Here is a 27,950-nt window from a genome sequence, read left to right as displayed (position 1 = left end):
CCATAATTAAATCATTAGTGCAGTCAATTGATGTCTTCTAGATTTTTTTAAAAATTTTGAGTGTTTACTCTTAAATGTTATTTATATTACCAAGTAAATGAACTGAAACTTTTTATTCCTCTTCGAATGTATTATTACACTTGTACATGGTATCACTGTTTGTAATTACGAGCAATCTCTTACATTCTCAAAGGGTATTACAAAATTAACCACTGATTCTAATAATCTCATCAAAAAATATGGAAAGACCCTTTATTTAATTAACAGGCATAATCCTTGCATTATTTACAAGTGGACATTGTGAGAGAGTGCTGGCTACGTGGCTGGACTTTGACACAAGTCAGTCACCTGTATTCCAGGCCCTCTGCTAGGTACTGGCCATGCCCACATGCCTCACATGTGTCCTCAGATATCTCATGGCTCAGATATCTCATGACTTAGGGGGAAACACCTGTATAGAAAGCAGAAAATGCATGGGCTGTGGCAAGGGGCCATAGTTGGAGAAGTAGCATCCCAAGCCTGGGCCAAGGTTAGCTCACGCCCTTGCATGGCAGCAGCAGGGCATGCTAGTAGGTCAGATCAGGATTATCCAGATCTCATGATGGAGCCCTAGACTCACGGGGCTGAGCGCTGTGGAGGGTGGGCCTCACCCCAGGCCTGCCTGATTGCAGGCTCCCACTTGAACCTATGGGTAATGAATGGGGCATTTCTAAGGCTGGAACAGAGCTGTCCATGAAGTGCTGTGATTAATTGAGTTTTCATTTGTCCTCGGCCCTTACGGAGGCAGGGCTCACTTGGGGAACAGGCACCTGGGCCAACTGTTGAGGCACATATGCCTCTGGTCATAGTCGGGAAGCCAGCAGGGGCTCTGGGAGAAGTTCAGGGAAGTGACTGACATGGGGACAAGTCTTCGATCATGTTCAGTCATCATTTCATTTGAGGTTCCCCTCTTCATGGCCACCGCACTTCAGCAGGTCATGTTGAGGGAGAGAACCCAGTGGCAGAGCCCCCACGTTCTTGAGAGAGGAGGGCTCACATGCTCTGGGGAGGGAAGGGCCATGCACTGAGGACCAAGACAGATGTCTGGAGTTTTGCTTGAAACCTGGCTTTATGATTTCTTGGGGTGTGTCTATGAACAAGGTAGTTTAATCTGTGAGGCTCAGCTTTTCATAGGCAAAAATGGGGACCGGCCCATGGAGGACCTCTGAACATAGCAGAATAATGAGAGAGAACATCTGCTGTGTGCGGGGCACTGTTCTAAGAACTTTGCCTGGGATAGCCCTCCCAGAGAGGTTTTATGGTTATCCCGGTTTTAGAGATGAAGGGAAGGGCACACAGAGAGGTTAGGTGACTTTTCCAAGTTCACACAGCTAGTATGTTGGGGGCCTGGGATTTGAACCCCAGTAGGCCAGAGCCTCTATCCTTAGGCACATGCAACTGTGGTTGGCCAAGAGGTAGAGCAATAGAACATATGGCTAGGAAGCCACAGGCTTAAGAATTAAAGACTGAAGAATTAAAGCACAATAGAAAAATTTATGCAGTGCATTTCTTTTAAGTTATAATTCCTAAAAGAGCCTACATGATAGAAATTTTTGAAAAAGCAAGAGCTCAGGTAATTTATACATTTGAAACCTCAGGTTTCATAAAGCACTATTTTTTTTTTTTATTTTGTTTTATCATCCATGGAAACAATTTTACTGCCTTGCTTGGAGATGTGGCACTGAGTTTGGTTGTTACACCTGTAACTGAGAAAAGTTCAAACTCCTACCCAAAAACCATCCTCATCCAAGTTTTACTCTCAAGCCTTATGATATTCCAGAAAATTATCTTTGGAACATAATTATGATCTGTTCCAGATGAATGGCTTTTTAATTAACTAGTGAGTCAAGTCAGCCCTTTGCTGTGTTGGAGGAAAAGACCAGGAAACACACTCACCTGAAAATGCCCTGGCTATGTTAGAAACCTGTTGTAACCCATGTGCTCCTCTCTTAAGTATGAAACGGGTCTTTAAGCTCATCCCGCAGATTTTTGAGGATGTCAGTGATTGTTTTGTGAAATGATGCTTCTGGTATATGGGCACATACTTGTTTTTCATCATAGCTCTAGTTTACCTGAGGTATTAGTTAAAACCTCATCAGCAGAATGAAAATGTCAATATAAAAATTATCCCGAAGGCACAGAATTAGGAAACAACAGTTACATTCAAGGAGATTAGAATAAACAAATCCAGTTGATAAATGAAATATTTATAGCAATTATCTTCCTATAAAGAAATGTCTTTTTACCACAATGAATACTGCCTACATTAGCCTTATTTTCCTTATAAAGCAGCTGGGCATTTGTCTTGCATCTTCTCATGGCAAGCATATTTTTAAATATTATCATCTACACTTGATATGAAATTATGGAACTAATAGCTCTACCGTAATCTTTGTGAGGGAGAGCTCAGTAACTGCTCTGTTGGCTCTCTCTACCCTCCCGAGAATGGATTCTATTTCATCTCTTCTGTTGCAGCTCCCAGAATGAAGACCCTTCCTTCCATTTTGACGGAAGTGGGTACTCTGTCGTGGAGAAGTTACTTCCGGCTACCGTGACCCAGATAATCATGCTTTTTAGTACCTTTTCACCTAATGGACTTCTTCTCTACCTGGGATCACATGGCACAGTAAGAGTCTTTATGGGGCCCTAGGTCCTACTGTATACACACATTCAGATTGTTATGAGGTTGTTTATGTCTAATGAGGATTTACTAGTTAAATATGTACCTATGTATACCATACAATTTTTGTGAACATATACTAGTATTAATATGTGTATGTGCTAAACAATTGCTTCATTTTAAATTATTTATTATATTAATACAAATTCGTTGCAGGCCCTTTAGAAAATATAGAAGAACATCAAGTAGAAACTAGCCTTCTAGTCTTTATAGATATCGGTTAGACATTAGTTATTAAAATTTGAGCTCGAATAATATGTCTTGTTCTGGGTTCACTGTGACCACAGTGACATAATTTGAATTCCATCCATGGGACTTTCATGTTCTCGTTCACATCGCATGTGCTGGTGGTTTCTTTCAGTCTTCTGGTTTTATTTTTTAGGACTGGCCCCTTGTCAGTCTGAATGAAAAAGATACAAGGAGATTCCACTTCTCTTACTGAATTGTCGATTTTGGTAACGATGAGTAGTGTTTCATTTCTATTAGTATAGTGTCCTAGAAAGCTTTTGTGGGCATTTTTGGTTTCATAGCCAATACACCTCCGGCTGTGGGGCCAGCTCCAGTTTTCTCAGTTTGACTTTAGAAGGTTTTGGCCATCCCTGACTTGAAGAGAAAGGGAAACTTGGGATAAAGCTATAACCTGGGGAACTGTGTTCTCTTCTTTACAGAAAGACTTTGTATCCATTGAGCTGGTTCATGGCAGAGTGAAGGTCATGACTGACTTGGGTTCAGGACCCCTCACCCTTTTGACAGACAGACGTTATAATAATGGAACCTGGTACAAAATTGCTTTCCAGCGAAACCGGAAGCAAGGTATGGGCACGGATGGAGTCACCAGATGTCGGTCACCCTCATAAGAATAGAAATCTTCTCAAAATCAGCAGTCTTTATTCCACAGTAGTTTCCTGGGTATTGAATGATAGTCTACTTCAAAGCCATCGTTGTCTTTGGAATACTAACCAACAGGATTCACATTTTGTTGGAGGAGTGTTACACTTGCATTTGCCTGTGAGTTCCAAGTGTGTTAACATTAAATGCTGAATTGGAATCAGGAGTCAAATCCACTCTATTTTCTTCCACACGCATACTGCTCTCATTTAGCAATGCGTGTTAACTTTGGTAGAAAGGATTTTCACTTGTCTTTCAGTAGCAAAGAACATTAGCTGATCAAATTTGTAGAATCTAAAAGAATATGTCTTTGTAAATGAACTCTGTTGCCGGAAGTTTGCATTTTACTTTAAACATGGAAAAGGATTTTCCTTTTTTTATCTCTTGACTGCACTCTCCTTTAGGAGTCCTAGCAGTTACCGATGCCCGTAACACCAGTGATAAAGAAACCAAGCAGGGCGAGACTCCGGGAGCATCTTCCGACCTCAACCGCCTAGACAAGGATCCAATATATGTGGGTGGATTACCAAGGTCAAGAGTTGTAAGGTATGATATTAAATTGCAGAATTTTCATGTCCCTGATTTCCAACCATATTAGCTAGCTAGAGCTGAGAGTGGATTGTATCACAAACCAGGTGGCTTCAACCACGGAAATCTATTCCTTTCCAGCTCTAGAGACTGCAAGTCCAAAAGCAAGGTGTTGGCATGGCTTTCCTCCTTTTGAGGGCTGTGAGAGAGAATCTGTTCCATGCTCTTAGCTTCTGGTACCTTCAGACATTCCTTGGCCTGTGTCTTATGTCCAAATTTGCCCTTTTTATAAGGACAAGTCATGTTGGATAAAGACTTACCCTAATGACCACACTTTAACTTGATTACATCTGCAAAGACCTTTTTCCATATGAAGGTCACGTTTGCACATCAGAAGAATCAAGACTGCCACATCTTTTGGGAGAACACAGTTCGGCCTGTAACATCTGCTTTTATTTGTTCAAAGTAGTCTGTGTCACATGACTTGAGAAGCAAAGCAGGCCTTCTGCAGAAAAATTAGTGATTTTATATGCATTGCCTTTAGAACATCTAAATCTTGTTACTGTGCCATATTTGGAGACCACACTTGCTGTCACACTTCATCCTCCTCTCTAGACATTTTTATAGTAGTAGAATGTCTTTAAAGGCAAAAAAAAAAAAAAAAAAAAAAAGGAATCATGCTTTCCGCAGACTTTTCTGGATTAGCCTTAGTGCGGTTAGACTGAATAATGTATGTGCAAGTTACAAGACCAGCATCAGGAGTGGGATGAAATGGCACAGGACGTACAATGGAATCCTTGTGGAGACTGATTCATGTTGATCTTTGTGACTTTACTGATTTACAGAAACTTTGTGTGGCTGGTTCATTGTCCTCAGTTTTGTAATTTTTGTTTGTAATTAAGCTCTAAGTTTTTTCACACCATTAAAAAAAGACACGTATGAAAGTCCAGTAGTCAGGGCAAGACAGCTTGCAGGGAGTGGGGTCATCAAATGTCTAAAATGGGCCACTCAGTTTAGGGTCAGCAAATGTCCATTTGTAGCCATGCTCTGTCTTTAGGTCAGGTTCTTTTAGAGAATCTTCTTACATGGCACAGAGATGTAGCCATTCAGTTGCTATGATGAGCAGCCTTTTGTAGAGAGAGCCACTTCTCCACTGCCCCCCTTCTCTTTGCCAGGAATCTTGGAAAGTCCCAAGGAACATAGTGTGAACCACAGCCACCTCCTGATCTTAGAAATGAATCCATTTAAACCTCAGAGGAGCTGGTCGCTTGCTAAGTCTTACCTACCTGCCAAGACGGAGGCAGGGCTGGAAGCTGTCTCCAAATTCCATCCCAGATTCATGCCCTGTCGTGCTGGGACCAGGACTGAGGCCTCCCTGTGGTCACGGCAATGTCCTAGTACATCTGGACTTTGTCTAGATGGCCCAGTGTAGACAACACAGGAAAGGACAGATACCCAAATCACAGATGTTCTCAGCAGAAGGGACTTGGGTGTCATCAAAGCCAGCCTCCTCGTTTACATGGACAGAACTTGAGATCCAGAAAGGTTTAAATTTGCCCCAAATCATATAGTTGCTTAATGGTTTATAGCTCATTGTTTAACATGAGAAAAAAATGAGGTGTCACTGTAACAGGAAACCATGTTATTGCAAAGCTCTCCTGTCAAGAGCTGGTACAGAGAGTGCAGCCAGGAGACGTATGCCCCCCCCCAATATTTTGGAAATAAGAGCTGGACGATATTATAGCCTGACCTCAGCCAGGAGGTCACTGGTAAGAAAAATATGATATTGACTTGAACATTGAGAAATAGGGTTTGGGATAATCCCAGACTTCACCAAATGCAGTTACTTCCTTTAGGACAAAGTTCATGGATATGCATCATAAACAACAGCCAATGACTTCCTTTCCTAGCAGTCCGATCCAGGGAAATGGCATTACCTGCACTTGTCCCCATGGGAAGCAAACAGTCTACTCTACATGGAGACTGGATTATAATCTGTGTGCTGCACTTTCCTTGTGACTGTGCACTGTCTTTCTTATTATTGGCCTGTTTTTTCTGTAGGTGGCCATCCAAATAGCCAGACTCACTAAGTTTGCTCCCTTTCTCTAGTCCTAAGGAGAGTAGGAGAGTATTTGTTTGACCCGAAGTTCTCACGATCAAGATTGTTCTTAGAGGGAGGCCGAGACATTTCTGCAGAGTAACACATGGAAACAGGTTTTCCAGAAATACAGGGTTGTTTTTTTTCCTTTTCCTTTTTCTTTTTCTTGGGGACAGGATCTTTTTCTGTCACCCAGGCTGGTGTGCAGTGGAACAATCATGGCTCATTGTAGCCTCAAACTCCTGGGCTCAAGCAATCCTCCTGTCTCAGTGTCCGGGACTACAAGTGCATGCTACCATGCCTGGCTAATTTTTTATTTTTTGTAGAGACAGGGTCTCACTATGTTGCCCAGGCTGATCTCAAACTCTTGGGCTCAGGTGATCCTCCCACCTCAGCCTCCCACAGTGCTGGAATTAACAGACATAAGCCACTGTACCTGGCCCAATTGCATTTCTTCTTAAAACAATGGAATTAAAAAATCCAAATTTTGTGGGGGTTCTCATGCCCTTCTCTACAGGAAAGGTGTCACCACCAAAAGCTTCGTGGGCTGTATCAAGAACCTGGAAATATCCAGATCGACTTTTGATTTACTCAGAAATTCCTATGGAGTGAGAAAAGGCTGTTTACTGGAGGTAGGAACCATTGTTATTAATATTCAAATGAGTTTCCATAGTCCATCGATTCATCAACATCATAACTTAACAAACCAGTGGGGTGGATAGAAAGGAGGTGATCAGGAAACAAGCAGTGTCCTCCCCACGGAAGGTTTGGCCGCCGCTGGGAACTCACCATACTGTTTCATTTCCTCTGTGACCAGCCCATCCGGAGTGTTAGCTTCTTGAAAGGCGGCTACATTGAATTGCCACCCAAGTCTTTGTCACCAGAATCGGAATGGCTGGTAACATTTGCCACCACGAACAGCAGTGGCATCATCCTGGCTGCCCTCGGTGGGGATGTGGAGAAGCAGGGTAGTCGTGAGCAGGCACACGTGGTGAGTAGGGCCAGTGCTCCTGAGCCCCAAGCTCAGGAAATAACTTTGGGAAACGAAACGATGAATGGAAAATGACTGACTCATAAACAATTATTGTCACTGTGTTTCTGGTTGTTTATGGATGTGCATTTTCAATAAGTAAAAGCTATTATTGCTGAATGTCATCCCCTTATGAATCAGTGATTTTTTTTATATTGCATAATCCATCTTCCTTGTCTAGTGACTGAGGAAAAAGTTATTTGTTGTCTACCTCTAATTTTTAAAAAACTCATTCACATAACATGTACTGAGTTTTCTTCCCCATGTTGTGGTCATTTCTCTTCATCCCAAGGCTAAAACAGCAGCCCTTAAATTCTGTTCAGGTCTCCAGTCTACTGCTGGACCAAGCAAGGTTTTCTTTGTCTATTATAGGATTGAAAGGAGCAGCAAGAGGAATGTGGCCTGTGATACGCACAGTAAACTCACAGGGGGGGAGGAGAGAAAAGATGACAGTTTTCCTTACTCATATTCCATTTCAAGAACCTAGGTGATATTTCCCCATCCTCTGCTCAAATTTGTGCCTATCACATAATTTGAAGAGACTTTACAGAATGTTAGCACACCATCTTAATGAAGGAGAGTCCATGCAGCTGAAAATCTGTAGAATGTCATCTTTTACTCTGCAAGATACTTTACAGACATTGCTGTGTCATGATCACAGCCATGCTGCAAGGGGAATGCTGCTTCCTACATTTTGCTGAGGAAGAAATAGGTTCAGAGAGGCCAGACACGGTGGCTCACGCCTGTAATCTCAGCACTTTGGGAGGCCAAGGCAGGAGAGTTGGTTGAACCTGGGAGGCAGAGGTCGCAGTGAGCCAAGACCGTGCCACTGCACTCCAGCTTGGGTGACAGAATGAGACTCTGTCTCAAAAAAAAAAAAACAGAAAAGAAATGGGTTCAGAGAGCCTGGTAAACCTGACCAAGATCACACGGCTGGTACGCTCAGAGTCAGAACTGGAGCATCAGTTTGCAGAACCCAAACATGTCACAACATACTTGGGGAAGTGCTGACAGTGACTAAGACTGGTTAATGGGCTCCATTGATCTTTTTTGTTTATTTGTTTTTGGTTGAGCCAAAATTTAAATAACCTGAAATCAACCATTTCAAAGTGAACAATTCAGCAGCATTTAGTGCGTTCACAATGTTGCAAGGCCACCTCTTCTATCTAGTTGCAAACACTGTCGTCACTCAAAAGCCTATCCCATTAATTAGTCACTCCCCAGTCCCTTCTCTCCCTACCCCTGGCAACCACCAGTTTGCTTTCTGTCTCTATGGATGGATTTACCTATTCTGGATATTTCGTACAAATGGAATTATACAAGATATGATATCTCACGCCTTTCACTTAGCATGCTTTTGAAGTTCCTCCCCATTGTAGCATGGATCAGCATTTCATTCCTTTTTATGGCTAAGTAATATTCCACTATATGCACATACTACAGTTTGTTCATCAGTTACTTCATGGATGAGCTTTGGGACATTTCTGCCTTTTAGCTGTTACGAATAATGCTCTGAACATATGTGGATAAGTATTTAAGTCCCTGTCTTCAGTTCTTCTGGGCATATACTTAGGAGTGGAATCACTGGTCATTATGGTAGTTCTATGTTTAACTTTTTGAGGAACTGCCAAACTTTTTCTCCATTAGTCTTAATAAGGTTACTTTCAAATCAAAGTGTGCTTACTAAGTCGGCAAAAAAGGATAATGTGAGTCATTGCTAGCAAGGGTGTTGTGAGATGCTCACCTTCCAGTATTCCTGGTGGCACTATAAACTGCCTCTTTTCAATGTGGCCAAAAAAAAAAAAAGTAAGGGCTTTAAACATTTTCACGTCCTTTAAATGTTTGATTTCATTTTTCATAATGTGAGAAACAACATTACTGGAAAAACAATTAAATATTCATATGTATGGTAAAAAGTTGGAAACTACTTTCAATTTCATTGATTAAAAAGACAAATTACAATGTGTCTACTTATTGGTATGTATTGTAGCAATAAACAATAAATATGAGGCCATGCAGAAATGGAAATCTTTAAATCTTCAGCAATAATAGCATAATGCAGGATATAAATTATATGAACAGAGATTAGAAAGTAATATACAAAATTTAAAATTGTGGCAGATGAAGATATTCTTAAGGAATTGTTCTACTCACTTGATGTTAATCTTTGCACATTATCTTCATAAGACAAAAGTTTTCTAAATCATATAGTAATGTGTTTTGTCTGGGAAATTCTCTGTGCAACCTCCCCAGCCCTTCTTTTCCATCATGCTGATTGGAGGCAACATTGAGGTACATGTCAATCCTGGGGATGGGACAAGCCTGAGAAAAGCTCTCCTGCACTCTCCCATGGGCACATGCAGCGATGGACAAGCGCATTCCATCTCCTTGGTCAGGAATCGGAGGTACTTATACACGGCAAGGCAGTGTGTAATGAGGGTGTGGTGAGCTCAGAGGGAACACGGGAGGAACTTTGCGATGGTACCCTGGGCAGCTAGATGACTGGGATCATCAGCATCCAAATAATTCTAGAACCTTCCTAGAATTCCTCCCTGGGAATCAATTTCATCTGCTTTGTAATAAGATACTTTTAGAATTTTTATAATTAAACAACTTTAACTCTGCCCTTTTCTGGGACCCAGCATAAATTGTACTTACGTTGGATTAATTCTGTGGCAAATAGCACTAGAGTATTAGTACACAGTATTATATCAGTAGTAAATAGCATTTTATGAACATTCCCGTATATTTACCTCCAAAACTGTAGACTGAATGCTTTAAAAGTACACTGGACATTTTCATCATAGGTAAAGAGGAAAGAAAGAAAGAAAGAAAGAAAGAAAACAAACCTCTCCAAAAAGCAGTCTAATTTAATGGATATTTAATAACATTCCATTCATTTCTGAAAAATGTTCAATTGTGAGTTTTTTCTTTCTTTCTTTTCTTTTTTTTTTTTTTTTTTTTTTTTTGAGAAGGAGTCTTGCTCTGTCACCCAGGCTGGAGTTCAGTGGCACGATCTGGGCTCACGGCAACTTCCACCTCCCAGTTTCAAGCAATTCTCCTGCCTCAGCCTCCCAAGTAGCTGGGATTATGGGTGCACACCGCCACACCCTACTATTTTTTGTATTTTAGTAGACACGAGGTTACATCATGTTGCCTAGGCTGGTCTCAAACTCCTGAGCTCAGGTAAACCGCTCACCTTGGCCTCCCAAGGTGCTGGAATTATAGGTATGAGCCACTGTGCCCAGCATGAGCTTTAATTTTCAAGATTCACCTTTTTGGTTATAGATAGTATCTTGTTAAAATGCACCTTTAGGGAACTTTTTTATTCAGTAAGAACTTGTGGGAACTACAGACTAAAATGGAATTATTATTTCATTATATTTAAAGCTTTTCATTTATTTTCTCCTTTGGTCTTTTAGAATTATCACTGTCCAATTGGATGAGAACAATCCTGTGGAAATGAAGTTGAGCCCCTCAGTAGAAAGCAGGACGATAAATGTTTCCCATCTGTACATCGGGGGAATTCCAGAGCGAGAGGGGATGTCGCTGCTCAAAATGAGAGGATCGTTCCATGGCTGTATCAAAAACCTGATCTTTAATTTGGAGTAAGTGTATCTGCTCTCTGCATGTTCTTGCATTTCTGGCTTTCCATGGTGAGTGCTAACACTAATCTGAAATCTAACTTTACTGAAAATTTTGCAAGTTCTCAAATAATGAGTTCTATCATGAAAGTCTCCCCAAATGGATTTTATTGGATTGGAATGATAGACAGATATGGTCATCATACTTTAAAGACCATTGCTGAACGTTAGCTCCCTGTGACTGTCCGTAAGAGCCAGGATTTAAATATATTTCTGACGTGCATTTAAAGGAACTTAGGGATTTTGTGATGTAAGTCTCTTGCTGTCTTGAGGACACTGATTTGAAGGAGCTGTTTACTACTAGGCTACTAGCAGCTTCAGGTTATTAATGGCTTCCCCAAAAAGCAATGACTGTATAATTAAGAACTAGAAGCCTCCATTCCCTGTGTGGGGCTCATGATGAAGAAAAGAACTGACATGTGCCCATAGGCAGTTCATTCCTCCTTGCTCACCCCCTGCCTCTGGACAGGGTGCTGATGGGATACAAGCTGTGCTCTGCTCTGTGTGACCAGCATCTGCCCAGGAGAACCTGGACGTGCCCTGGGCACCAGGAAACTGAGGCTCCCTCCTGGCTGGGTCACTGACTTGCCTAGTGACCTTGAATGAAGTATTGGATCTTTCATGGTCACAGTGTCCTCCTCTGTGAAATTACCTCTTAGGAGTCCCTGAAATTTGCAAGAATAAAACGTAGCATTGGGTTTCAATACAAACATGATGTCAGAGCTCTGGTTTAGATTTTTGTACGTGTTTATGTTTATTCTCTCTGTTGTCTGTTCATTCATTCATTCATTTATTAATGAGGCATCTTCATGCTCCTGAAAGTCATGGGGTTGGGGACTCGATAGAGCAGAAATGTGTCTGTGGAGTTTCCAGCTGTGCCCTGGGAAAGTGCCAGGGGGACCTGTGTGGGCAGAGGACACAGCCCAGGAGCTGCAGAGTGAAGGTGCATGTGGCAGGTGTAGCCCACGACCTCCTGGGGAGGAGAAGCCTGTAAACAAGAAATCAGTGTTTAGTGGTGGTCACTGTGCAGTGCTTGGGAACTAGAGACAAAGACATGTCCCTGAGACAGCCTAGTCAAGGCTGTGGGAGGAGGTGATAACATCTGAGCTGACCTGGGGGTGCTCAGGAATGGCCAGGGTCTAACACGGGGATATGCCTGGCTGGGTGCCATTGCAAGCAGAAGCATCAGACGAGAAATACCGAAGGTAGCATGTCTGGACTCCGAGTCATAGTGAAGGACTGGCACTTTGGTTACTCCAAGAAAAATACATACATGGTTTTTAATTGATTTTCATTGTACGGAAATCAAATGACTTGGGTTCATGTACTGGTTTGTGATATCCTAATTTTGAAAACACTGTCTTGTTTCTACCTAGACTTTTGGATTTCAACAGTGCAGTTGGCCATGAGGAAGTCGACTTGGACACCTGCTGGCTGTCAGAAAGGCCTAAGCCAGCTCCCAATGGAGAGGACAGCGAGCTCCCGCGAGAGCCCCGGGCTTTTCCAGTAGGAACAGCTTCCTTTACTATCAGTCAGGTCCAGTGAGCAAAAAAAGGCCCAGAACAGAGGGAGTTAAAACGGGGCCTTGCTGTAAAGGTGCTGCAAAAGCTGGAGCTGGAGCTGGGCTTAAAATCAGAGCAGGAACAGGATGGGGAAGGATGCCCCAAGCAGCTGGATGACACGGCCCAGCATTTACGGATTGCAGGCCCCAACGCCTAGGCTGTCCATCAGGCTGACATATAATGTGCTTTTGGCAGAGTTTCTATAAGGACTCATTGTCAATTTACATTTAGCCGGGAGAGCATGAAAATAATACTTCATGTAAAGCCATTGTGCACATCTTTTTTGCTTTAAAAAAAAAAAAAAAAAAAGCCGGGCATGGTGGCTCACACCTGTAATCCCAGCACTTTGGGAGGCCAAAGCAGGCAGATCACCTAAGGTAAGGAGTTCAAGACCACCCTGCCCAATATGGTGAAACTAAAAATACAAAAAGTAGCTGGGCATGGTGGTGTGCGCCTGTAGTCCCAGCTACTCTGGAGGCTGAAGCAGAAGAATTGCTTGAGCCCGGGAGGCGGAAGTTGAGTGAGCCGAGATCATGCCACTGCATTCCAGCCTGGGCAACAGAGCGAGACTCCATCTCAAAAAAGAGAGAGAAAAAAAGATTTGATTCATTTAGGAAAAGCCAGTTCTGGCCAAATATTTTGAATAGCAGCCATTGTTATTTTTCATTTTCTCCCCCTCTGCTTTCTGTTTCCCTGGTTTAAAGCATGCACTCTAATCATTTAGAAGATGGCAGAAGCATCCAAGAGCAGGACCTTCTGAGCAGGGCCAGTCTTTGCGTCCGGGGCAGTTTTCGCGTCCGGGGCAGTTTTCATGGTAGCATCTGCCCACATTGAGCCAGAAAACAGCATCTGGGACCCCCGTGACTTGGGCACTGTCAGGGCAGCCTGCAGATGGTTGTACAGGGTGCAGGGGCCCTTCCCACCTGGCTCCTCTTGCCTGCACCTTGCCCTGTCTGTATGGACCTAGGTTCACACTCTGAGGCCCTGTGAGACATGTCACCTGTGGGCACCTCCAGTTTTCCAGTGCCTGGGCCACAGCTGATCTCTGCAGCTGCATCCTCAGGGTCATTCCCAGAGCCTCAGGTCATGGCAGGGGCCTAGGGAGACAGCAAGGCCTTTGCACCTTAAATCTGATGAAAATGCATAGGAGAGACTCCAGTGTCTGTGAATTTCAGTGAAGTTGAGTGGGATTAAAGTGAAAGGCAGAAGCTCTAAGTGCCTTCTCAGGGAGATAAAGGGCTGGTGAGAGCAGCATTTAAACCAAAGACGGAGTGAGTGCCAACAGGCATTGGTGGCTGTTGCTGCCTGAATAGAATTGCTTTGGAGATGGCTCTTCACAGTGGAACACGTGTGTGTCAGTGGGTGTCGGGCTGCGGGTGGTGGCTGAGTGTCCCTGCGTGTCTCTTACAGGAACAGTGTGCGGCGGATGCAGCTCCGGAGTACGTTCCCAGCGCTCACCAGTTTGGCCTCACACAAAACAGCCATTTAATTTTGCCTTTTAATCAGTCGGATGTCAGAAAGAAGTAGGTATTGTTCTAAAGTCCTTATGCGGCGTCTGGTTGCTAGATGGGTGGGGATGTTCTCCAGCCACAGAGTCTTTTCCAAAAGAAGCTGCTTTTATTTTATGATGAAGTGCTTGACTTGCAACCAAATGGCAGAGAGGAGGCAAACGGATAGGAATTCAGCCTTGGTGCAAATCACACGCTTTCATGGTGGTTCACTGGACTGTCTGGTTTCTGCCTTTCCTCTTCTGGAGGTGGCTGGCTGCCCATCTCTGTGTGCATGTAAGGAAGTGTGTGGGCGTCTAAATCAAGTCTCCTGATCTATCGTTGTTTGGACTTTCAACCCCATTCCACTTTAAGCATTTAATAGTCTGATGTGTTTGTCTACCCAAACTCTTTCACTGTGGTGGCCAAATCCCGGGTGCCACACGCACCCCTCTCTGCACCTTCTGCCCCTCACACCTACCTGTCCCTGGGACCCTTCTGCCAAGGGAAGATCTCAAGGCCTGAAGCTTGGGGCTCCCAGATGCCACGTTGCTCTTTTCTCCTCCTTCGGTCCTCCAGCTCGCCTGCCAGGCTTGCCTTCAGACTCTGCCACGCCCTGCCCATCTTGTCATTGACTGTGAGCAGCACCCTGTCACACCCCTCCACGCCTGGGCTCCTGTCTGTCTCCTGCATCTCCTGCCATCACTCTGTGAATTCAGCAGCCACCTAACACCTGATCTTTCCATGTTCAAACTGTGATCTGTGGAAGATCTTTCCCTGCCTCCTCCGCCAGCCTCTCCCATGGTCATACCCTTGCCTTCCCCACAGATATCCATCCCTCTCACAGTCTCGACTTTAAAAGCCTCCTATTAGCCAACCCATTTCTCCTCGTCTCCTCTCTGTGCCTCCCCACTCCTGCAGGTTTGCAGCTGCATGGAGACCTCTCGGCCGCCAGCCCTAATGCCCTCCCACCACCGTCTCCCCTCTTCTCTAGCCCTACATCACAATTCATCCTCCCAGATAGGTTCCAGGCCAGGGTTACAGGTGTTCCTCTGCAAATTCCCTTAACCCTTTGTCTCTCCCACTCCTGCCAGCTCAGGTCAAAGCCAACACTCTGCCGTCTCTGTGCCAGAATCCACACAGGAGACCAAGGCTGGGGAGATGCACATCTCCTTCCTAGCTGGTTTGACTTGAATAGCATAGCCATCAGTCTCAGATGGAGCCTCCAAATGACATGGGGAGCCAGTGCCTCACTCTGCTATGTTCACGGTTTTTACTCTCCATGATGACTTGCTCATAGCTGCTTGTGGCTCAGAGCCCTGTGCACCGCAGCCTCTCTTCACACTCCAGCTGATGACTTGCCTCATTGAGAAGAAAGAGCTCATTCGTCCAGCCATGCGCGGTGGCTCACGCCTGTAATTTCAGCACTTTGGGAGGCCGAGGCAGGCGGATCATGAGATCAGGAGACTGAGACCATCCTAATAACATGGTGAAAACCTGTCTCTACTAAAACATACAAAAAAAAAAAAATAGCAGGGTGTGGTGGCTCACGCCCGTAGTCCTAAGTACTCAGGAGACTGACTGAGATAGAAGAATCACTTGAACCCAGGAGATGGAGGTTGCAGTGAGCCGAGGTCACACCACTGCACTCCAGCCTGGGTGACAGAGTGAAACTCCATATAAAAAAAAAAAAAAAACAGAGCTCCTTCATCTGTCCACCACCAAAAAGACCAGCCCCTGCCTTTGTTCCCGACCCTCTGTCTCTTCTGCTACCACAGATGAAGGGTCCTTGCTCCTAGCAGAGCCCACGCAGTCCCAGCTTGTCCTCTGGACCCCATCAGCCCTCTCCTCCCTAGGGCATGCGCAGCAGCCACTCCTCACTCCTCAGTGCACACTCCCTCCAGCACGCAGACACCACCGTCACCCCATCATCAGCAGTGACAGCAAGAGCAGCGAACTACTGTGCTGAAGGTTGACACAGAGATTTTACACAGATGACCTAGTTTATTCCTCGTAATTCTCCTATGAGGAAGACATTGGTATTGTCTCCATTTTACAGATAAGGAGATTGAGGTATAGGGAGCCTGGGGCATCTGCTCAAGGTCATTTACCACTGGTAAATGGCAGAGCTGGGATTTGAACCCAGGTCTTGTGGCTCCAGAGTCTGTGCCTATACGGTAGTTTCCCCTTGTCCTTAAGGGATACATTCCAGGACCTCCAGTCGTTGCCTGAAACCTCGGCTAATACCCAAACCTCATATACACTGTGTTTTCCTATACATGCATAGCTATGATAAAGTTGAATGTGTAAATTAGGCACAGGAAGACATTAACAATAACTAATAATAAGATAGAGGAATTATAACAATATGCCAGCACCACTCCTCTTGTCCCTTGGGAGCATTTTTGAGTAAAGTCAGGGTGACCTGAACACAAGCCCTGCTACACTGCCACAGTTGATCTGCGAACCTGGATGGCTATGAAGGGACAAGCAGGCACATGGTTCACACGGCGTGAATCCGCTGGACACAGGCAGGATTCACTTCCTGGGCAGGACCCACCTCCTGGGCAGGACCGAGTGGGATGGCATGAGATCTCATCATGCTACTCAGAATGATGCCCGATTTAAAACTTTCGCATTATTTCTGGAACTTTCCATTTAATATTTCCAGACCTCAGTTGACTGCAGGTGACTGAAACCTCAAAAAGTGAAATCTTGGAAGGCAAAACCGCAAATAAGAAGGGACCGCTGTAACCTCTGTGCTCCACTCCCGGTCTCACTTTGCCTTCTGCAGCAGAACCCCGCCCCCCCCAGGAGATGCCACATCCCCGTCACACGCATGCTCAGTACCTGGCTCTGTTTCCCAGCAAGGCGGCTTAAAAGCGCTGCCCTTTCCTCAGGGACTTTTTCCTCCTCTAACCGTCTGGTCAGCCTCCTGCACAACCCTGGCTGCTCTTGAGAGAGTTACTTGAGACCCACGTGTAGCTACATCATGATCGTGCGGGGCACCCTGCACTGGGCTCCCAGCAACCCCTGGACTTCCTTGGCTGCCACAGCCTCTCGAACTGCTGGTTCCCTGCTCCTCTCTCGGCCCCGCCCTTCCTCAGTTTCCCAGCTGAGAGTACAGGGCCGGTTCCACATGCTTTCCCAGGCTGGTCTTCTATGTTCTGACTGCTTTAACATGCCACCTAGATACGGCAGCACCCACCCGTGTTGCTCTGGCCTCCACTTAGAACTTGGGATTCGTGGACCCACCAGCCACTCAAGATCTCCGTGTGGACTGGGATAGGTTCCTGGGTCACTCGGCATCTCTGTGTAGACTGGGACAGGATCCTTGGCCACTTGACATCTCTGTGTGGGCTGGGACAGGTTCCTCAGCCACTCAGCATCTCTACTGGACTGGTGCTCATCACCTGAAAGGAATTCACAGGTTTCCTCAGTCCTGCCTTCCTGCTCTTTGTCATTGCTACAAGGCACAATCACCATTCCCCTGGCTGTCCAAGGCCCAAACCTAGAGGCTGTTTTTTATTTTCTTTTTTCTCACTCTGCAAATCCTGTCCATCGGCAAGTCCTTGTGCTTCTTCCTCCAGAATGTTTCCTGAATCTGTTCTGAGTCCCCACCGCCACCCTGGTCTAAGCCACCCACTCCTCCCTGTGGGCTGTAGTAACAGCTGCCTGACGGGGCCTGCTTCACCCCTGGCCCTGACCTGTTCCTCTGTTTAGACAGAGGATCTCCTAAAGGGATTCTTGGCCACTCCCACTTTCAAAGCCCTCCTGTGTCTTCCCACTGTGCTGAAAATCCAAACACCCTCAAAGCCCTTCCTCCCTATGATGGAGCCACACCCGCCCTGTCTTGTCCCTGGGTGCGCCTGTGACACCGTGGTCCCTCTGACAGGGCCCGCGCAGGCACAGCCTTCCTCCACAACTGCAGTGGCTCTGGTTCCCTGTGGCCTCAGGTGGGCTTCCTGCTGTCCACCGTCATCAAGCCCCTCACTTTGCAGGGGCTTGCCCCTTTCTGTCATTGAGAACTCAGCTGAAATAGCAGCTTTGCCGAGTTATCTGTGTTGACTACTTAAGGTAGCCACACCGGTTGGCCTCTGTAGGACCCACTTTAACTCTCTGATGTATTTCTGAATTAGTTTCATGAGCAAAGGGATCCTCCTCTTTGTTGAGGGCTTTATCCTCATTCTAAAACAGTTCCCGCAGACAGAGGTAGGCAGTAACAACTGGTTAAATGAATGGATGCGTAAATGAATGAAGGAATGAGTGCCCCTCCCTCCTGAGGTTCAATATAAATGTTGACACAATTGTTGGGTCCTCTTTTTGAGGTTTTAAAAATGAAAAGTAGCAGCTTCCTTTCTCAACGCTGAGCCCTTGTTTTCCCCAGGCTCTCGGTTCAGCTACGTATCCGCACGTTCGCCGCCAGCGGCCTGATTTACTACATGGCTCATCAGAACCAAGCAGACTACGCCGTGCTTCAGCTGCACGGGGGCCGCCTCCACTTCATGTTTGACCTTGGCAAAGGCAAAACACAGGTCTCTCACCCTGCACTGCTCAGCGATGGCAAGTGGCACACGGTACGGTCTCAGGAGGCTTGTGGTGGCTGCTTCTGAGTTCTATTCAATCGATCACAGGGGTTCACTCCTTTTCCCAAAGGCACATTATCCCCATTAATCTCTATCTCACCTTGTGTGTCTGCTATCTCCCCCAGAGACTGCAGGTCTCGAAGGCAGGGATCTTTTCTGCTGCTGAAATATCCCCAGGGCCTTGCTTAGTACCTGACGTGAAATAGACACTAAGCAGATATTGGTGGGATGAACAAAAGATACTAGACATGTTCTTGACTTGGCAAGGAGTATGTAAAGCCCACCCATGGCGTGAAAGGACCGAGCCTGCCCTCATGGTGTTTGCTTTCTGATAACCAGGACTCTGGAGCATTTTCTGGTCTGCAGTGTGCTTTCTCTGTGCCTGTAATTAGCCAGCTGGGTTCTCCTTGCCCATTACGCAGAAAAGCAAATGCACTGAGAACAGCAAGTTTTGCAGCAAATAAAGAGTAATTATTGCAGGGGCAACTTGCCAGGAGATAATTCGCAAAGCCACCTCCCCAAGAATTCAAGGACTAGGGTTAAAACCTTGTGTAAACATGGATAGTTTGGCAGCCAGCTGGGGGATAAGGACTGGCACTTACTGATTGATTGGACTGGGGAAAAAGTCATAAGGGGGTTGAAGTTGTCTTCTTGTGCTGAGTTAGTTCCTGGGTAGGAGTTGCTGCTCTAGGTGGTTCCAGTTGGTTCATATTGAATGCAAAGTCTGAAAAATATCTCAAATGCCAGTCTTAGATTGTCCAATAGCAATGTTTTCTATAGGGGCAATTGGGGAAGATATAAAGCTTGTGACTATTGGCTATGTGATTCCTAAGTAATAAGTAGTTTAAAAAGGCAAGTTATAAAACAATGACTGGTTAGAGTTTATGCCTACATCTTAGCAGAAGAAACAATGGTTGGTTAGAGTTTATGCTTGTATCTTAGCAGAATTCAGGCCCCCATCACAATTCCAACCTTGTGGCACTTCCTTAATTTTACAAAGGCGATTCTGGTCCCTGAGCAAGGAGGGAGATAGTTTTGGTAAGAGACTGTTATCATTTTTGTTTTAAAGTATCAACTAAATTACTCCCATTTCAGAAATGGATTGTTATCTTTGTTTTAAACTATCAATACATTCCTCCCATAGCTAGACTGAATTAGCAAGGACAGCTTATGAGGTTAGAAGCAAGATGGAGTCAGTTATGTCAGATTCCTCTTTCTGTCATCCTTTTACTATGTCAGATTTCTTTCACTGTCATAGTTTTTGCAAAGGCAGTTTCCTGCCTGCCTCCTTCCTTCTGCCAGATTCTTCAGCCACTCCTCATCACCAACTGCCTAAAAATTTGAGCCATCCTTTAGGATTGCATTCAGGTTGTTATAGCTCTCAGGAGCAGATGCTGCAAGCATACATCTGTTAAAGTTTCCTCAGATTCCTTAAAAATGATGCATGTTTTCGCTTTGCTGTAGGTTAAGACAGACTACGTCAGAAGAAAAGGCTTCATAACTGTTGATGGCCAAGAGTCCCCCATAGTGACCGTGGTGGGGGATGCAACCACGCTGGACGTGGAGGGGCTGTTCTACCTAGGAGGCCTGCCCTCCGGGTACCGGGCCAGGAACATTGGAAATGTAAGCAGTACTTTTCGTACTCACGTTTTGCCTTCGTCGTGGTTGTGCTTGTTTTGTAGAAGAGCATACCTAGCTCATCGCATCTCTGTGTTTAAATTACCTTGTTTGAACCTGGGGCTTGGCTGCATGAGGTTGACTTTGCAGGCATGTCCACAGATCATGTGCTAGGGCCACCCCTCAGCACTCGATCAGTCTTTCCAGCCTGTTAGTTCCTGAACATTCCCCTTCCACAGCCACATGGGCACAGCACTATTCAGGGAAGCCCAGCAAATGCATATTCGCGTATTAGTAAACTCAGCATTTTTTGATTTCCACAATATTTCACTAAAATAATAGAAAACACTTCCACTGCATTATTAGCAAAGATACTCAAATGGTAGCTCTAACTTAGACATTCATGTGAAGTCTTGTGGCAGTGAAAGTTTTAAAACAAAAGATGACATTGTAATGTGTTTTGTTGAGACCATTCTGATGAAGAGGAAGGAAAATGTGTCCGAGCCCTTCTTCTTAGAATCACCACTGTCTACTCTTGCATGTCATTTGGCTTAGATCACCCACAGCATCCCTGCCTGCATTGGGGACATGACGGTTAACAGCAAACAGCTGGACAAGGACAACCTGGTATCTGCCTTTGCAGTGAATAGGTGCTTCTCAGTGGCCCAGGAAGGAACGTTCTTTGATGGAAGCGGATATGTAGCTCTTGGTATGTGTTAGCAACACTCTGGAAAGCAGTCCCCGAATAAGCCTGTACTCTGATGAGCCTATACTCTAAAATGACACGGATCCAAGAATATAAGACAAGACCTGGACAAGGCTGCAGGAAAACCACACTGAGTTCGGTATTCCATTGAGTCCTAATTTCTTGGCATACAAAGCTTTCTCAGGTCTTGTGTGATCTGGATGGCCTGATAAAGTCTTCTCCCGCCAGGATTGGTATGACCCCTGACAGAGGCCAGACATGGGGTGATAGTTTCATCTGTATTTCCCCCAAGTTCTGTAAGGCACACTCACTGTCCAAGTTAAGAAAGGGCTTTGAGTTAAAACTCAGCAGCATAAAATGTCTAGACCAGCCGGTGCCAGGGAGGCTGTGCAGAAGTTTGGGTGGGGAAGGGGGGAAGCCAGCGGAACATCTCTCGTTCTCTCTGTGCTTCCTGTCTCCTGTTCCTGAGGCTCAGGCTCCAGCCCTGAAGGGCAGCCCCCTCTGCGGTCTCAGCTCCCCTTACACCCCCCAGATCGGAGCATACCATCTTCTCCCCTTTTCCCTTCAGCACTGGGCATGGTAACAACAGCCTGCTGTTGCCAATAGCCCCAATGTGGCTCTTCAGCTTTCTTATCACCTGCACTAAAAAATCATTCCATTCCATCCCCACCTTTAACAAACTTAGTATGTACTCTGATACATTCAGTAAATTATGATTTGCCCAGTACACAGATACTAGGAAAATAACATGGACTATGCTCGGATGATGATAAAGGGATTCCAAGAATCAAATCCCAACAACCCACGGGAAGGGCAGGGTGGATGTGTCCATGGGGTGAGGCAGGGCCACGTGCTCTGTGGCCACAGATGAAGTAGGCTCCTGCCTCTGCTCTGGCCTGGCTGACGGCGTACGTCTTCTTTAAAAGCTCCGTGTCATCTCCCAGATGTGGAAGCCGAGGCTCCGAGGGCCGGAGTGACCTGCTGGTGGGGATGGAGCTGGATTCAAAGGAGGAGCTAGAGCCAGGTCCCCCCGGCCCCCAAGCCAGGATCCCAGATGCACAGCCTGGGCCTGGCAGCGTTCACCCCTGACTCGGGCTGTCCTTGTGTGTTACAGTCAAAGAGGGCTACAAAGTCCGGTCAGAGCTGAACATCACCCTGGAGTTTCGAACTTCCTCACAGAATGGCGTCCTTCTGGGCATCAGCACTGCCAAAGTGGATGCCATTGGACTAGAGCTCATGGATGGCAAGGTGGGTGCTTCCTCTGCATGGGGCCTCCCTCCCCCAGTGTCGGAGACACAGCAATTGAGAAACAGCAGATTCACGTTCACAACTATCCATTTTCATGGAGTCAAACAATGGTCCCATTAATATTTAAAAAACAGATATTGCTAAAAAAAACTTTATTTATTTTAAAAGTCTGTTAAAAAATAACCTTTTGTATGTTTCAAATTAAGCTTTCAGCAAAATTTGCAACTGTAATACAGAGAACTTGTTTTCCTGAAACATCTGAGAATAAGCTGCTGACCTGATGCCCTATCCCTTCTAATTTTTTCAACTTTTTATTTGGAAATTATTACAGATTCATAGGAAGTTGAAATGAAATGTACAGGGAGGGCCCATGCACCCTTCAGCCAGGTTTCCCAGTGGCAGCATTATGCTTTTTTTTTTTTTTTGGAGACAGAGTTTTACTCTTGTTAACCAGGCTGAAGTGCAGTGGTATGATCTCGGCTCACTGCAACCTTCGCCTCCACCTCCCAGGCTCAAGTGATTCTCCTGCCTCAGCCTCCTGAGTAGCTGGGATTACAGGTGCATGCCACTACGCCAGGCTAATTTTTTTAATTTTTTAGTAGAGACAGGGTTTCACCATGTTGATCAGGTAGGTCTCAAACTCCTGACCTTGTGATCTCCCAAAGTGCTGGGATTACAAGCGTTATGCATTTTTCTAGGACAACGTCAAATCTGTGCCATGGACATCAGTACAATCCATAGAGCTTATTCAGTTTCACTGTTTATGCAGGCACACGTGTGCATGTGTGTGTGTGCGGTCATGAGTATGTATGTGTAGCGTCGCACAATTTTATCACGTGTAGCTTGTGATACATATGTGCAACCATCACCACAGTCAAGATACTTACTTGTATCAATATCACAAGGCTCCCGCTTAATGCCCCTTCATGACCACACCCAACCCCTGCACGCCTAAGCCCAGGCAACCAATAATCTGTCATTTATCTAACTGCTGTTTCTCCAGTGTTAGGCATCATTTTGAGATCAGCTTTTCACACTCAGCCTGATTTTGGGAGGTTCATCTGGGTGGTTGTGCATATTAGCAGTCGTTCCTATTTTTTTTTTTTTTTTTTTTTTTTTTTAGAAAAGGAGTCTCACTCTGTTACCCAGGCTGGAAAGCAATGGTGTGATCTGGGCTCACTGCAACATCCACCTTCCTGGGTTCAAACAATTCTCCTGCCTCAGCCTCTTGAGTAGCTGGGATTACAGGCACCTGCCACCATGCCCAGCTAATTTTGTATTCTTTTTTTAGTAGAGACAGGGTTTTGCCATGTTGGCTAGGCTGGTCTCGAACTCCTGAGCTCAGGTGATCCACCTGCCCTGGCCTCCCAAAGTTCTGGGATTATAGGCATGAGCCACCATGCCCAGCCAGTCCATTCCTTTTTGTGGTAGGGTATTACTCCATGGGATGGACATACCACACTATAATTTTTTTTATGTAAAACATGTTATTTTTCTATGACAGTTCTGCTCTTGCTTTTCAACCTCTCATGTCGTCTCCTGCTGGCAACAAAATGAACTCAACAATTTGCAGTACTAGTACTTTAGTCTCGTGCTGGAAAACTGCCTCCTTCATACAGTTTCTCCCAGTTCTCACTCTCCTTCCTCTCCCCTTTGGGGCTGTCTGGGTGCAGGCAGGATGCGAGGAAGGGAGTCTTGGTCGCCCTTCTCCTTTCTGTGGGCTCTCTCATGGACAGCAGTTGAGCCATAGCTCAGTCTCCTGGCCTTCAGTCTTCAGGGCAGCCTCTTATAGTGAGTGGTCCCTGGGGCCTCAGGATTGCCCCTGCGATGGGACTGTTCCTGGAGAGTTTGGCCAGTGTCCCTTGCGGATCAGGCTTCCCATCCTGGTTGTCATGGGTAGTGCCACCTCTTCATCTTCAGCCACCTTCCCCCTTCCCCGTGGGGTCATGTGCAAACTTGTGAATTTCTGCCAAGCCGCACATAGACCACGGGGAATCAGGGATAGGGTCTCTCTGGTCCTCTCTCTACCTAACTACATTTTACCAGCATTTCTGCAGCACTGAAGTCAACGCTTGTTGTTGGTGGGAGTAAGATGCTTGCATTTTCCAACACTAGTGCCTTTGGAAGGCAAGGAACAAGTCTCCATGTTCTAGATTCCCCAGGACTTATCGGTTGTTTCTAGCATTTCCCTACTTAATCCCCGCTGGGTTTTGAACCCCTAGGATATCCTGGAGTGGGGGTGGGGAGGATCATGTCTGACCTCCTGCCCTTCACCTCTTTTCCGATTCATGCCAAAACAGACACCTTGATGTCGTATTGCTGCCTCTCTACACTGACTTATAGCCAACTTTATCCCTCATCTATACTTTAAAAACTTTTGTATCTATTTGCATGTTTTTGTGTGACATCTAAAAAATGTTGTCAGGGGCCAGGTACAGTGGCTTATGCCTGTAATCCCAAAGCTTTAAGAAGCTGAGGCAGGAGGATTGCTTGAGCCCAGGAGTTTGAGACCAGCCTGGACAACATAGCGACAACATCTCTATTTTTGGAAAATATTTTATTTAGATAAATAAAAAACAAAAAATGCAATCAGAAATGTAACTGCTGCAAACAAGGTAATTTTCTGTTGTATGATGCATTTTACCTCTTATTGGATTGCTATTTATAGTTCTTTTTGTTAACATTTTTAGTTGTTGCCTAAGGATTTATGACTTGTATCTTTACTTTGTCACAGTCCACCTTGAAATAATTAATACTGAACAGTTTCGTATATAGCATAAGAATCTTCAAAAAGCGCACTCGAAATTCTTTCCTCCTGCCTTAGTCAGCTTGGGGTGCCAGAACAAAGTACCACAGACTGTGTGGCATAAACAAAGGAAACTTACTTTCTTGTAATCCTAGAGACTGGAAGTCGGAGATCAATGTGTCAGCAGGGTTCTTTCTTCTGAGGCCTCTCTCTTTGACTTACAGATGCCTCGCGTGTTCTCGCAGGTCTTCCTTCTTTGCATGTCTGTGTCCTAATCTCTTATAAAGACACAGTCAAACTGGATTAGTGCCCCCCTAGTGACTTTATCTTTACTTACTTACCTCTTTAAAAGTTCCATCTTCAAATATAATCACATTCCTGAGGTACTGGGGGTTAGAACTTCAGTGTATGAATTTGGGAGGGGCGGTCTTCAGCCCATAACACCTCCTGTCTTTTGCAAAACTGAGATCTTTTTACTTGCTGTAAGAGAGCATCTACTGTTCATCAGAAGACACTAAATATTTGCTCCTAGGTGCTGTCAATAGGTATGACTGGGCAGGGCACGGTGGCTCACACCTGTAATCCCAACACTGTGAAAAGTCGACGTGGGCAAATCACCAGAGGTCAGGAGTTTGAGACCAGCCTGGCCAATATGGTGAAACCTGTCTCTACTAAAAATACAAAAATAAGCCGGGCATGGTGGTGGGCACCTGTAATCCCAGCTACATGGGAGGCTAGGCAGGAGAATCACTTGAACCCGGAAGATGGAGGTTCCAGTGAGCCAAGACCTCACCACTGCACTGCAGCCTGGGCAAAAAGAGTGAAACTCCATCTCAAATATCAATAAATAAATTAACTAAAAAGTATGACAGGCACCTCCAGTAAGGCCATTAAGTCCTAAAATGTCCTAAAAATGAGGGCCTCATTTAAGTATGCAATGTGCTTGGGCTTATGGTCATGAAGGTGGCTATTTGCCCTTTCTGGAATTTGGAGAATAGTATAACATCTGAATCCTTTAAGAAGCTATTTTTCAAAACCATTTTCTGTTTTTCAAAGTTAGCGCTTCTTTTAAACAGAATGCTGCGATTTTATCCACTCCAAGAGCTTATACCAATGGACTGCGTTCCTTAAGTACAGAAAAACTCATCAGGATATTTGCTTTGTTTAGATCTTGTTCCATGTCAACAATGGTGCTGGCAGGATAACAGCCTCATATGAGCCCAAAACCGCCGCTGCACTCTGTGATGGCAAATGGCACACACTTCAGGCCAACAAAAGCAAACACCGTATCACTCTGATTGTCGATGGGAACGCAGTTGGCGCGGAAAATCCACACACCCAGTCTACCTCAGTGGACACCAACAATCCCATTTATGTTGGTGGCTATCCTGGTACGTACAGATAACCTGCTCTTCCACTCAAAAGGGGCACTATCCCTGGAGGTAGTCTTGGTTCAGGTAGATATAGACTAGGGATTGAGAAAGGCACGTGGTTTGGGTGACAAATCCTTTACCATTTTAGAAAGGTGATTTCAAATACCTAAGAATTCTTGGAAAACTTCAAATAATCTACACACAAAAGTTAATCATTGGTTAAGATCGTGAGAACATTGGATCTGATATAAAGGCAGCTGGATGACTTTGCCGAGGGAAATTACATGACTCTCAGAGCTGGGAATCATTTTAGGGTTGGGGAATCATTTTAGGGAACAAACTTGTGACTCATCTCTCTGGTAAATTTCGGATTAGAATCATGCATTTTAGATGTTCCAAGGAATTGTTGCAAATAATAAAATAAACATCTGTTGTATGCCTTTTTAACTATGCCTTAAAATTTTATATATTAAAAGTTTCAGCCAGGTGTGGTGGCTCACACCTATAGTCTCAGCACTTTGGGAGGCCAAGGTGGGCAGATCACTTGAGGTCAGATATTTGAGATCAGCCTGGTCAACATAGTGAAATCCCATCTCTACTAAAATTACAAAAATAAGCCAGACGTGGTGGGTGGGTGCCTGTAATCCCAGCTACTCAGGAAGCTGAGACAGGAGAATCACATGAACCGGGGAGATGGAGGTTGCAGTGAGCCCAGATTGTGCCACTGCATTCCAGCCTGGGTGACAGAGCGAGATTCCATCTCAAAAGAAAAAAAAATGTTTTCTATGAATTCTGCTATTCACTGACCCCACACATGTGGAAAATATTCTTCTAATTTTGATAGTGGAAAATTAAAAACAAAAAACCCACTTGAGATTATTTCTGTTCCTTTTGTGCTGTGGGTCGAATTTCAACAAAATTAAGCAAGATTTGCCTTCTCTTCTTTCCTGAACAGCTGGTGTGAAGCAAAACTGCCTGAGCAGCCAGACCTCGTTCCGCGGGTGTTTGAGAAAGCTAGCTCTGGTTAAGAGCCCGCAGGTGCAATCCTTGGACTTCAGCAGAGCATTCGAAATGCCAGGAGTTTTCCCTCATTCCTGTCCTGGGACCGAGTCCTGAACTTCCAGCAGAATCCTCAGTTGGAATCACTGCTAATATTTTGAGGAGAAATGTATGTGTGAATTAAGAATCTCTTCAGTTCATATTTCATTTCCAACTCAGGTTAAGTGTTTCCGGGGAGAGATTTTGTGTTTATGTTAAACTAAAACCACATGTGCAACAAATACCTCCATTAAATGGTCTAAAATGTAAATTGAATTCTCTGGTTCTCTTTTTTAACATTTAAAAAAATAAATCTCTGTACACATTGAATGTTCTGTTGATTACTTGACAATATTTTATGTTTTTATTTTGGGCTTTTAAAAAAAGTGTCACTACAGATGATAATAGATTAGAGCAGAGTATGAAGCCTTTTATTTCTTCAGTAAAACACTAAGCTCCAATTTCTACAACAGACAAGTAGTGTCATTGATTAATTCCAGATGAGCACACCAGGTTTTGCCACATAACCTTTTAAGGAGGCTCCAGCAAGTCATAGGGGCACAGGGAGTGAAGGAAGGAGCTGTACCCTCCTTGGACATGGCTTTGTGCTATCAGGACCTCACCCAACAGTGCATTTTGCAGGATGGGAAGAAAAGAAAAGAAAAGATGGCATCATTTTA

General features: G+C 44.9%; 1 protein-coding gene across 1 annotated transcript in view; it reads left to right on the top strand.

Moving 5' to 3' along the window:
* LAMA1 (laminin subunit alpha 1) overlaps positions 1-27,600 on the top strand; it is a 173,416-nt gene extending 145,816 nt beyond the window's left edge. Inside the window, exons 49-63 of the mRNA XM_032293344.1 lie at positions 2,515-2,665; positions 3,388-3,532; positions 4,012-4,153; positions 6,751-6,865; positions 7,051-7,224; positions 9,517-9,668; positions 10,686-10,871; positions 12,284-12,413; positions 13,880-13,992; positions 18,344-18,533; positions 20,007-20,165; positions 20,715-20,868; positions 21,980-22,113; positions 26,028-26,250; positions 27,188-27,600. Coding sequence (XP_032149235.1) covers positions 2,515-2,665; positions 3,388-3,532; positions 4,012-4,153; positions 6,751-6,865; positions 7,051-7,224; positions 9,517-9,668; positions 10,686-10,871; positions 12,284-12,413; positions 13,880-13,992; positions 18,344-18,533; positions 20,007-20,165; positions 20,715-20,868; positions 21,980-22,113; positions 26,028-26,250; positions 27,188-27,348 — 2,329 coding nt within the window. The 3' untranslated portion in view covers positions 27,349-27,600. The remainder of the gene's footprint in view (positions 1-2,514; positions 2,666-3,387; positions 3,533-4,011; positions 4,154-6,750; positions 6,866-7,050; positions 7,225-9,516; positions 9,669-10,685; positions 10,872-12,283; positions 12,414-13,879; positions 13,993-18,343; positions 18,534-20,006; positions 20,166-20,714; positions 20,869-21,979; positions 22,114-26,027; positions 26,251-27,187) is intronic.
* The last annotated feature ends 350 nt before the right edge of the window (positions 27,601-27,950 follow it).

The sequence above is a fragment of the Sapajus apella genome, unplaced genomic scaffold (genome assembly GCF_009761245.1).
Source record: "Sapajus apella isolate SASKATOON/1434 unplaced genomic scaffold, GSC_monkey_1.0 scaffold29, whole genome shotgun sequence".
Taxonomy (NCBI): Eukaryota; Metazoa; Chordata; class Mammalia; order Primates; family Cebidae; genus Sapajus; species Sapajus apella.
The sequence above is the reverse complement of the archived record's forward strand: the minus strand, read 5'-3'. Positions and strand labels throughout refer to the sequence as shown.